Here is a 12341-nt window from a genome sequence, read left to right on the forward strand (position 1 = left end):
TAAGATCCTACGACTTTTAGGGGGTGTTTCCCCCTATTTTCCTAAATAAGGCAAATTTTCCCAGGCTCGTAACTTTTGATGGGTAAGACTAAACTTGATGAAACTTATATATTTAAAATCAGCATTAAAATGCGATTCTTTTGATGTAGCTATTGATATCAAAATTCAATTTTTTAGAGTTTTGGTTTCTATTGAGCCGGATCAATCCTTACTACAGTTCGTTACCACGAACTGTTTGACAATTGATTTAGCCAAATGTTTTTTTTTATTATCAATTAAATAATTTATTAAATGTGAAATTATTTGTGTAAAGTTTTTAGTTTTGCCTTTGTGGATTAAAAAATAGCGGTTTTTGTGGTTAAAAGTACAGTTGAATTTGCCAAATATTTCTGTTTTAACACCTGAAGGTATAACACCGGTTCTTTTTATATAAGTAATACGTATCTCTTCCTCTGTTAAGGTGATTCTTGAGGAAATTGGGCAACCCGACCTCCCTGTTGAAAAGACTTGGCGACTAAATGAAAGGCACTATGGGGGCCTGACTGGTCTTAATAAAGCTGAAACTGCTAGAATCCATGGTGAGAAACAGGTGCAAATATGGAGACGCAGTTTTGACATTCCCCCGCCACCACTTGAAGAATCAAGCGAATTCTACAAAATCATAAATGATGATCCAAGATACAAGGATGGACCTAGTAAAGAAGAATTTCCAAAATTTGAATCTTTGAAACTGACCATTGAACGGTAATGTCTTGGACTTTCACATTTAATTTAACAGCATTTGTTTTTTCTTTTAAGTGAACTGAAAAAATAAAATAATATAAAACTTAACATAAAAGTTTTCGGATGCTGATCAATGGTCTGCGCTGCGCAAATACCGATCTCCTGATTTATTGCCTTCGGGCGGGAGTGTAATGCGTGTTTGGGGGGCAAATCATCCGATGATTCCCATGTTTTTCTCCCATATTTCTTCAGGTACACATTTAGAGCTGGGTCTACTCTGGCTGAGCTTATAGAGTCACACCATTGGCCCCCGTTTCAAACCAAATAACCAGCAACACCGGGGTTCAAACCACTTACCGTAGGATTTCAAGTCCGGAGCGCTAACCACTCGGCTAGGACGGCTCATATAAGGGTAGTATCAAAAGTAATTATCTATTTTTTTGTAGAATGTATTAACACCATATTTTTTTTTGAATCCGAAGACAAAAAAGCAGGCATTATTATTGTGTTGGCTGAGACGTTTTACGAACGAATCTTTAAGTTTAATTTTGTTCTATTATGATATGCGTTAAAAATTCAGAAGAACAAAATGAAAGAAACTTGTTCTTTTTTTTCTTTTTTTTTTGTGCACTAAAAAACGGCTAAACTATTCATGCTAGAAGCGATAGAAGTTTTGAGGTTCATAGATGGAACGATGGAAATGCTGTAAAATACAGAAATTTAAAAAAATCTCAGAAAGTCGACTGAGAATAACTGATACGCAAGGGCTGACTGTAGTGAGCAAAGAAGAGAGAGTAGACGAAACCACGGTAGTAGTGTTTTTGCTAGGAAAAGATTTCTTTCGAAATTTTAAATACATGTATGTACAATTGTGCTAGGCTGTGGTATGTGGTATTTGAGGGTTCTGTCATTTGCGTATTGAGTGTGCAGTGTAATTTTAATTTCCTTTGAATGTGAGTGAAATCCAATCTGGAGGGATAATCAATACAGTTTTCTAATTTAAGGGACAAATAGAACGCAGTGACTGTCGTATCAATCAATCCGTCAATATCAATAGTCAACTCAGAGCATATTATTTAGGAATAAAAATCAGAGCATAATTAATGGTTTCATTGGTTATGAAAATGGCTTATCTGAATTCTATGACTGATTATGAAAATCTCTGATTTGATTGTAATGTCACAATTAAGGCGGGGCTGTTACCATGTAATATTCTTTTGATGTAAATTTTTTTGGTCTAAAGACGCCTTTTTATTATCAATGTAGGCTAAGGAGATATTAACTGTTTTACCTTTTTTGAACTCTTTATAAAATGGAAAGTATGTTCTAATTCGGGTTAGTCCTATGGAATGCACAAAGTGCTGTATTATAGTGTTTTTTTCTCTCTATTTTAGGACACTGCCATATTGGAACGAAGTCATTGTTCCTCAATTGAAAAATGGAAAACAAATCCTTATTGCTGCCCACGGAAATAGCCTAAGAGGTGTTGTCAAACACTTAGACCGTAAGTGTTACTTTTTATGGTTCCAATTCTTTTAAGTATGTATAAATTTGATTCTGACAGTAATCAGCACTATTGCTGTTTATCTGCTACCGTTGATGTCCGATATTGGTGAATGTTGACATTCACCTGTGAATGTCCGAAATACTTTTTTTTCTCTTTGGATTTAGTCAGCGTTGCCAGTCAACAGGTTAGGTTTTTAATCCATTTCTGAGATTTGTAAGCTTATTTAATCTAACCTCACCTACTTCAACTTTTACCATCAAAGCTTGCATAAGACTGAACAAGCTGATCTGCAAATCTAATTGAATCGGAAGCAGAGAAAAATGGATTTCGGACATTCACCGACGACTGTCGAAATTAACCGGTGAACGTCGACATTAACCAGATTTTGGACATTCACAGTAACATATCCACTAATTATTGTAGCGAAGTTTCCATAAAATTATGCTTTTTGAGTAAAGAGCTTACATGAAAAGATTTAAAGGAATTAGGAAATTCATAAGGGCCCGAAAGAGTGGATCTTTGAATAGAGTTAGAGGGAGGAGCGTGTGAATCCGTGATGTCACGTGGTTTGGTCACGTGTGATTAATTTTTCAGCAGTGATGTGGTACGTTTTCATATTTTTATATGAAAATAAAAATAAGGTTTAGGAGATCTTCATGGATCTTTTTCATCTTCCGTGATTTGACTCTACAAAAATCCGTTGCAAAATAGGGTTGCGTCAACTTGATATGCAATTCCTCAAGTCATGGGAGGTAGTCATAAGCTTGGAGGCACTGGAACTTCTTCGTATAAATCATAGCTGGTTTTCCCTATATTGTGTGAGCGAATGGATGGTTAATGGATAAAGACACACTGTGAGATAGCGATTTCCTTTTATAGACGATTAAATTACCTTGGTCAAGAATCAGTACCAATTATTCCTCCAAGCTTATACATACTAGGAATATAGCAAGAAAAAAGAACATATTTACGTATACAGGGTCTTGACTGTCAACTATGTCAAGTCAATATTTTAGAAACGTTGCATTGGTAACGAAAACGTCATTTCTGTGTTTATCTGTTGTATTGGAAAATGTTATGTTGTAAGTTTTAAGGGACTTTTATGTGACATCCGGAGTCAATTCCAGGATCTATAATGACGACCCCCTCCCCCTAATGCCACATATTTGAAGATTGTACGAAAAAAGAAGTCTGTCTTGTATAAAACTTTTTTTTTTGGAAACTCCTTTTTTCTTTTTCTTTCTTGTTAAAACTTATAGGCATTCCAGCTGTTTAGTAAATTAGTTAACAAAGGTACATTTTAAATGGCAGGAAGTGGATAAAATGACTTACATGCACAATATCTCTGACACATTATTTAATATGGTCGAAATTTCTCTCTGATTATTCAGGCTTTAGGTGCTGTCATTTCTCGCTCAGGTGGGGATTTGGGTAGCTTCAAAATTTCAGACAACACTGCTGATTAGTAGTTATAAATTTGTAATATAGATTTTGGGGTAAAAGTTGATCTTGTTTGAAAAAGGCTTTCAGTTAGCTACTTGACTTTTGCACTGAGCCCCATGTTCTCACTTTGACTCTTTTAAGTGCTTATTATTTCTCATTGGTATAAAAAAAGAAACAGATAAATTTTTCTTCTCGTTCCATGAAGATCGGAAAAAGAACATTTAGGGAATTGCCAGGAACCAGTCCCTGGTGCGCCCCATGAAAGACATGTTATTATATTTGCATTTTTTTTCTATGATAGGTAAACACGATTTTTTTTCCCTTTGCATCTGTGCTAAGTAATTGACTTGTAGACATTAGGCAGTAACGAAAGTGGATTCCCTGTATATAATATACTTATCTCTTGGTAAATGGTCCCATAGAAATCTTACAAAAAATTCCCAAAATAAAGATCATAGCTTAAAACCTGGAAATTCTAGAATGAAAATGGAAATTAAGAATCGAGCTAGGGTTAATGGTAATGGGTGCTTGACATTGTTATTAACAACGGAAAGAAACAATCTTAAACATTTGAGCAAGTCCAGCTCAAGTACAAGGGGTTTTCAAAAAAGGGAGAGGGTGAATTTGGTTTGAATTGATTACCTATAAATCTAGATATTTCCGTTCAAAATGAAGTCATATTTGCTCCCCTCCCCCTAGATATTGAAACTAGATTTCACCTCTTCCTCCTAGATTTTCACCATTGATCCCACTAAACTTACAACGAAATTTTTTGAAAGAGATCCAGTTTTAAGTGAACAGTGCTATTACAGTCAGATCCTTCAAGTGTCAAGAAAAAAAAAACAACTATCCTATACCACAAAATCTGCAGCAAATATTGTAGTCAAGACCTACCAAAATACATATATCACCCAAATTGCTTAAGAATACCTTGCTTTACTCTAATTTTAAGTCTTCACATCAAATCATAATATTTCGTTGCTTTCATAATTAAAAACCTTTCACGATTCCGTCATAATTTCCTATATACTGTTCCAGTTACGTCAAAGACAAGGGTGACCTGGTGTACATATATGAACGTCATTTATGCCGCGAAGTTCGGCCACGCTTGGCACAGTCCCGCCTCGCGTGGCACGTGCCACATAGTGTACATGATTTCTAAGAGAGAGAGTGACCTCATTTAGGTTGTATTGCACAACATAATTAGTACTCAGAGTGCTGAAGACTTGCTAGATCGGAATCGTTCTGTCGATATTGAAGTTGCCATTCATCATTTCATCTGCTGAAACTGTAACCGTCAGTCTTTTCTTTCTTTATTGTCTTAAATACATAAAAAAAAGTGTTTAAATTTAGAATATTCGAATGGGGCTCTTGAAATTTTGCTCCTAAATATGTTTTCCATGTTCTTTGGAGAATAAAGCTCAAAATATCACGTGACACCTGAAAACAAAAGATATATATTGCAATCGTACAGGAAAAATAGGGAGACCCCAAAACTCTCCAATGGGATTGGCCCTAATGCCCCTCCAAGCTGAATTTAGAAAATGATCAACTAATATGTGCTATGTGGTGCTATAAATCCCACCAGATAAAACACTTTTTGTTATCCATGCGAGGGGGGGGGGGGGAATCCCCTCCCCAATGCAAAAAGTCGTTGTAGTGGATTCTTATGATTATTAAGTAAATAAAAAACAAGTTTTTTTAACTGCAAGTAAGGAGCGACAATAAAACTTAAAACGAACAGGAATTATTCCGTATATGAAAGGGATTCTCCCCTCCTTAACGCCTCGCTCTTTACGCTAAAGTTTGACTCTTTCTAACAACTCTACTTTTTAAAACAATAAAAAACTTCAGCGTAAAGAGCGAGGCGTTGAGGAGGGGAGAACCCCTTTCATATACGGAATAATTTTTGTATGTTTTAAGTTTTACTGTCGCTCCTTACTTGCAGCTAAAAACTTTTTTATTTAATTTCTGGACGTTTTTGAATTAATACATGTTTTGATTTTGGCTCACCGCACACGAATAATTAAAATGAAATTTGCATTTTTTTTTTTTATTTATTTTTTTTTTTTTTTTTTTTTTTTTTTTTGGCTAAATGGCTTTCTTATAGTTTTGATCGGACAATTTTGATAAAACAAGGGGTGGGGAAGGAGGCCTGGTTGCACTCCTATTTTTGGTTAATTAAAAAGGCAACCAGAATTTTTTACCAACCTTTTTATTTTTAATAAATATACGTAACTTATGAATTAACTTACGTAACGAAATTCTATATTTGTATATTTTTATTACGTATATGAGAGGGTTCTCCCCCTCGTCAATACCTCGCTCTTTACACTAAAGCTTCAATTTGGTTTCAATTCTTTAAGAATGACCCCTGAATCACAAAGGCCGTTGAATAAATAGTTGAAATTACTAAGAAATACTTTAGCGTAAAGAGTGAGGTATTGTTGAGGAGACGAACCCCCTTATATACGTAATAATTTCTGTTTTTTCTTTTTAGGTAGCAATGCTGCTCCTTACTTCCACCTGAAAAAACTTTTTTATTAATTTATTTTCTCATTGTTTTTTTTTTAAATAATGCTAAAAAATCTTGTGGCCCCTTCATAGAAATTTTCTTCCCTTATGATAAATTCGCCCATGGAAAGATCCCCCTACGTAACCTCCTCCCCGAACCCCCTTTAACGTGAAAAAGTCACCCTGAAAACATCTGTACACGTCGTTGTGTACAAAAAGTGTACAAAAATGTACAAGTACAAAAATGCAAAAAGTCGTTGTAGTGGATTCTTATGATTATTAAGTAAATAAAAAACAAGTTTTTTTTAACTGCAAGTAAGGAGCGACAATAAAACTTAAAACGAACAGGAATTATTCCGTATATGAAAGGGATTCTCCCCTCCTTAACGCCTCGCTCTTTACGCTAAAGTTTGACTCTTTCTAACAACTCTACTTTTTAAAACAATAAAAAACTTCAGCGTAAAGAGCGAGGCGTTGAGGAGGGGAGAACCCCTTTCATATACGGAATAATTTTTGTATGTTTTAAGTTTTACTGTCGCTCCTTACTTGCAGCTAAAAACTTTTTTATTTAATTTCTGGACGTTTTTGAATTAATACATGTTTTGATTTTGGCTCACCGCACACGAATAATTAAAATGAAATTTGCATTTTTTTTTTATTTATTTATTTTTTTTTTGTTTTTTTTTTTTTTTGGCTAAATGGCTTTCTTATAGTTTTGATCGGACAATTTTGATAAAACAAGGGGTGGGGAAGGAGGCCTGGCTGCACTCCTATTTTTGGTTAATTAAAAAGGCAACCAGAATTTTTTACCAACCTTTTTATTTTTAATAAATATACGTAACTTATGAATTAACTTACGTAACGAAATTCTATATTTGTATATTTTTATTTCGTATATGAGAGGGTTCTCCCCCTCGTCAATACCTCGCTCTTTACACTAAAGCTTCAATTTGGTTTCAATTCTTTAAGAATGACCCCTGAATCACAAAGGCCGTTGAATAAATAGTTGAAATTACTAAGAAATACTTTAGCGTAAAGAGTGAGGTATTGTTGAGGAGACGAACCCCCTTATATACGTAATAATTTCTGTTTTTTCTTTTTAGGTAGCAATGCTGCTCCTTACTTCCACCTGAAAAAACTTTTTTATTAATTTATTTTCTCATTGTTTTTTTTTTAAATAATGCTAAAAAATCTTGTGGCCCCTTCATAGAAATTTTCTTCCCTTATGATAAATTCGCCCATGGAAAGATCCCCCTACGTAACCTCCTCCCCGAACCCCCTTTAACGTGAAAAAGTCACCCTGAAAACATCTGTACACGTCCCAATAATCATTACTATATGTAAACAATGGTCAAAGTTTGTAACTTGCAGCCCCTCCCCTGGGGACTGTTGGGGATTAAGCCGTCCCGAAAGATATAATTATTAGGTTTTTCGACTATGCTGAACAAAATGGCTATCTCAAAATTTTGATCCAATGACTTTGAGGGGAAAATGAGCGTTGGAGGGGACCTAGGTGCCCTCCAATTTTTTGTCACTTAAAAAGGGCACTAGAACTTTTAATTTCCGTTAGAATGAGCTCTCTTGTGACATTCTAGGACCACTGGGTCGATACGATCTCCATTGGGAAAAAAAAACAAATAAACACGCATCCTTGATCTGTCTTCTGGGAAAAAATACAAAATTCCACATTTTTGTAGGTAGGAGCTTGAAACTTCTACAGTATGGTTCTCTGATACACTGAATCTGATGGTGAGATTTTCGTCAAGATACTTCGACTTTTAGGGTGTGTTTACCTCTATTTTCTAAAATAAGACAAATTTTCTCAGGCTCGTAACTTTTGATGGGTAGAACTAAACTTGATGAAACTTGTATATTTAGAATCAACGTAAAAATGCGATTCTTTTGATGTAACTATTGGTATCAAAATTCCATTTTAGAGTTTCGGTTACTATTGAGCCGGGTCGCTCCTTACTACAGTTCGTTACCACGAACTGTTGTTAGTTTGAAGTTCTTGAAGGGGAATCCAAGTAAAAATAAATCAAGAATCATAATTGTTTAAAGCATATTCATTTTAACCCAAGACTTTATATTACTGGGCTCGAAATTTCAGTAAAATTACTTTGAACTGTGAAATGAATTAGGATTCCTTTGGGTAGAATGTATCATAATGTTTTCGAGTGTTACCGGAAGTGATCAAATGCATAGTGTTAACTATGGTTTAGTATTAGTGGAAGTATTCGTTAACCCTGCTCCCTCTTCCACAAATAAAGGTCATTTGGCGGTTGAATAAAACAATGTTATGTAGTGTCTTCTTATGTAAGGTCCTTTTTTTTAACTGGCAGTGTGTTTATAATTAACAACAGAAATGATTTTACCATGTCGATAAGCTGACATGGATCTCTTACAGCTAGAAACGTATTTACTAATAATGCTTTTTTCAAATAGTTCGTGGGGACGGACTATACTTAAGAAGTGAATCGGCCCAGTAGCAACCGAAACTTTAAAAAAGGAATTTATTTATTTTATTTTTTTAGAAATGTCTGAAGAAGCCATTATGGGACTGAACCTGCCAACTGGAATACCTTTTGTTTATGAACTGGATGAAGAGCTGAAACCGATTAAGTCAATGCAATTTCTTGGTGATGAAGAAACTGTGCGTAAAGCTATGGAAGCTGTCGCCAATCAAGGAAAAGCGAAATGAACCCTGCTTTTTTGGTCGATTTAGATCGATTTGTCAAATCTCTTTTCTGGTCTGAACGTGATAATGATGTTTTCATTATTTATTTGTTTGAGTAAATGTTGTCCTCAACTTATCGTGTTTACTTTGCTGGGTTTTTTTTTTTTTTTTTTTTTTTTTTTTTTTTTTTTTTTTTTTTTTTTTTTTTTTTTTTTTTTTTTTTTTTTTATCAGAGCCGTATTGAAAAAAAACTATCACGCTGTATGCATCTCGAATTTCAAATGACTACCTGGACAGGAATTTTTTTCAGGAACATGAAAAATAAACATAGAATCTGCTTGATTTTGGATAGTCTTAGGACAACCTTAAAAAACTAAGCATACTCAATTAAAAATAGTGTTTCTTTTTTTTTATTGTAAAAAAGGTAGCCAGCCGGTGCCAAGGCCCTGTAGAGTGTTGCAGCAACTGTAACCCATTAGTCGCAGTTGCGGAGCAACATCTGCAACTATATTTCACGGGTGATAAATGTGTATGATGCCATGCCACGTTTGCAGGTGTATTATGCAATGTCAACGGATAGAGGACTTCTATAGTAAGTTCTATGTGCACTAAGTAGTTGCCATAAGTCTGTATTCGCACTGTTTTTGTTTTTACTTTTACTAAGACTGTGCACTAGTTACTGCATCTAAGAAACATCCGTGAAACGGTTTGTTATGAAAACTTCGATTTCTAAGATTAACATCGAACACTTGTAAAAATAAGAAAAATCAGAACTTCCGTTTTGAAATCCTAATATCCGGTATTATTTCCCAAAAAATTAAGAGAGATACGGAAATTTTGCTTAGATTCTTGAATTTCAAAAGAGCTGTTTATTCTAATTAAACGGCCTTTGTGATTCAGGAATCATTCTTAAAGAATTGGAACAAAATTCAAACTTTAGCGTAAATAGTGAGATATTGACGAGGGGACGAATCCCCTCATATTACGTATATGAGGAAGTTCGCCCCCTCGTCAAAACCTTGCTCTTTAGGCTAAAGTTTGAATTTTGTTAAATTATGGCCGATATAAGCAATGATTTGTTTGTATTATTTTCCAGCCAATCTTAGCATTTAATTCTAGCTTAAGCAGCTTCATAACTATGATTTTTATTTGATAATAAACCAAAGGTATTGTATGTCTTCGGCTTGTGATTGTTATCATATAAAATAAAATAAGTTTTTCCACCTTGAAGTAAGGAATAACATTCAAACTTGAAACAAACATAAATTATTACGTATATCTTTTAAAGATCTTTTCTATCATTCATTTCAATCATTTGAGAATTGCTCAATTTGTGACTTTAAGTTTAATAGAAATAGTTTCGACCTCTTTAGCCCTTCTGTTACTATGCCTTACAAAAATAGTTCCGCAAACATCGCTGATTTAAGTTACGTGGGAGAATCCTTCCCAGGAGAAATTTCTCGGGCGGGAAAGGAATTTTCAATGGAGGGCGAATTGCATTTCCTAACATTATTTAAAAAATGATTAGCAATTAAAAAAACAAGTTTTTTCAACTTAAAGTAAGAAGCAACATTGAAATTTAAAACGAACAGAAAATATTACGCATCTGAGATGGGTTGCCTCTCCTCAATAGCTCGCTCTTACGCTATAGTTTATTTCTCAGCTTTTAAAAGAAGTTATTATTCTAATTAAGCAGCCTTTGTGACCCAGGAGTCGTTCTTAAAGAACAGGAACAAAACTCAAACTTCGGTTATTATAGGGCTATTGTTATTCAAAGAAAGTAAATTAATATGCAAATTTCGTTTTAAGTATTCATGTTCGGTGACCCAAATTCAAAACCTGAAAAAATTCAAAAACGTTCACAAATTAATAAGAAAAAGACTAGTTTTTCAACTGAAAGTAAGGAGCGACGTTAAAACTTAAAACGAAAAGAAATTGTTCCGTACATGAAAGGGGCTGTCACGTACTCAACGCCCCGCCTTTTATGCTAAAGTTTCTTTTATGTTTTATGAAATATACGTCCTCAACGCCCCGCTTATTATGCTAAAGTTTTTTTTTATATGTTGTAGAATAGAGTATTGAGAAAGAGTCAACATTTAGCGTAAAGAGCGGGGTGTTGAGGAGGGGACCTTTCACATACGGAATAATTTCTATTCGTTTTAATGTCGCTCCTTACTTTCAGTTAAAACAACTGTTTTTTTATTTAATTATCCAATTGAAATGCCCCGATCCCATAGAAAGGATCGTATTCAGGATTTTTGTTCAGTGGTGAAGTGTGTTAGGTTTCCTACCTTGATTTTCAAGACCAATTTACGAGTCAGAGTCAAATTTCTAGTTTCTTTGGAGAAATAGTCTTTTCATCTACATTTTTTACGACATGCAGAATTTCGAGGAAGGGGGTTCAAAACCCGGTACCCCATCCCATCTTACACCCCTGCCCGCAGCACTTGATTTAAAATTTAACCTTCTTCATTTTAAGTTTTAGATTAATTTTGTCCTATGGCGGCGTCTATTGTAGAGGGCAAAATCGGAAAAAAGAGCCTTATAATATCATAGAGGTAAAGATATATTCGAGAAAACTGAACTGTTTCTGTGGATGCTTGAATTATGGGGGGGGGGTGGAGTCTGGGGGGAGGGTAAACCAAGGTCCGGGAGGGACAGTTGTCCCCTGTCCCATAGTGAATTATATCCCTGGTTTTAAGATATCCCTAACGCTTCCTAAAAGCCTTTTCTAATATTGCTACTACTTTTTGGTCCATGAGAGTAGCTTTTGGCATCTAATGTAACTTTTCCGGTGAATTTGAATATAGAATAAGGACTAATCATAGACCTGTGTTTGCTTAATAGTTCTACTGTTTCTACATAATCAGGGCGTTCTTGGAATTTACAACCCAAGAAATCTTCTTCTTAAAACTTGAAAAGCACATCTGTATAAGAGCAGCTATCGATCTCCCGATTCTCCACCTTCGGCCGGAAGCGCAATGCGCTGTTAGCCCTTCTCGTGCCAAATCATCCGACGCTTCTCGTGTTTTCTCCCAGATATTCCCAGGTACACATTTGGAGCTGGGTCAACTCTTGACTGAGCTTACAGAGTCACACCGTTGACTCCCATTCTAAACCAAAAAACCCTTCTTCGAAATAGCTAATAATCAAATAAACTTTCAATAATTTATCACACAAAAAAAGGCGCCTATTAAATGTAAACTTTATTCGGGTGTTTAATAAAATGATATCGGACACTAACATAAATTTCGTACTTATTTTCGAATATCAAAGCATATAGTTTACCCCTTATAAAACTGAACATTTTTCAACAAAAAGAACAGCTCATGACAAGAGCGATAGACGCATTTGTTCAACGTTTTAGGTTTCCTCCACAACAAGATTGAAAAACCTAAAGGTAATATATACTCCAGTTTCAAAGACATAATTCAGCAATTACGCCAAAAATCCAAAGTAAGAAGAAAATTCAAGAAA

The 12341-nt window shown here is 34.8% G+C and overlaps 1 protein-coding gene across 1 annotated transcript in view; it reads left to right on the forward strand.

Moving 5' to 3' along the window:
• Window positions 1–9000, forward strand: part of LOC136032254 (phosphoglycerate mutase 1-like) — a 33053-nt gene extending 24053 nt beyond the window's left edge. Inside the window, exons 3-5 of the mRNA XM_065712492.1 lie at window positions 461–744; window positions 2118–2227; window positions 8722–9000. Of these exons, the coding sequence (XP_065568564.1) occupies window positions 461–744; window positions 2118–2227; window positions 8722–8888 (561 nt within the window). The 3' untranslated portion in view covers window positions 8889–9000. The remainder of the gene's footprint in view (window positions 1–460; window positions 745–2117; window positions 2228–8721) is intronic.
• Window positions 9001–12341: the final 3341 nt, after the last annotated feature.

This window comes from Artemia franciscana, chromosome 10 (genome assembly GCF_032884065.1).
Source record: "Artemia franciscana chromosome 10, ASM3288406v1, whole genome shotgun sequence".
NCBI classification, from domain to species: Eukaryota; Metazoa; Arthropoda; class Branchiopoda; order Anostraca; family Artemiidae; genus Artemia; species Artemia franciscana.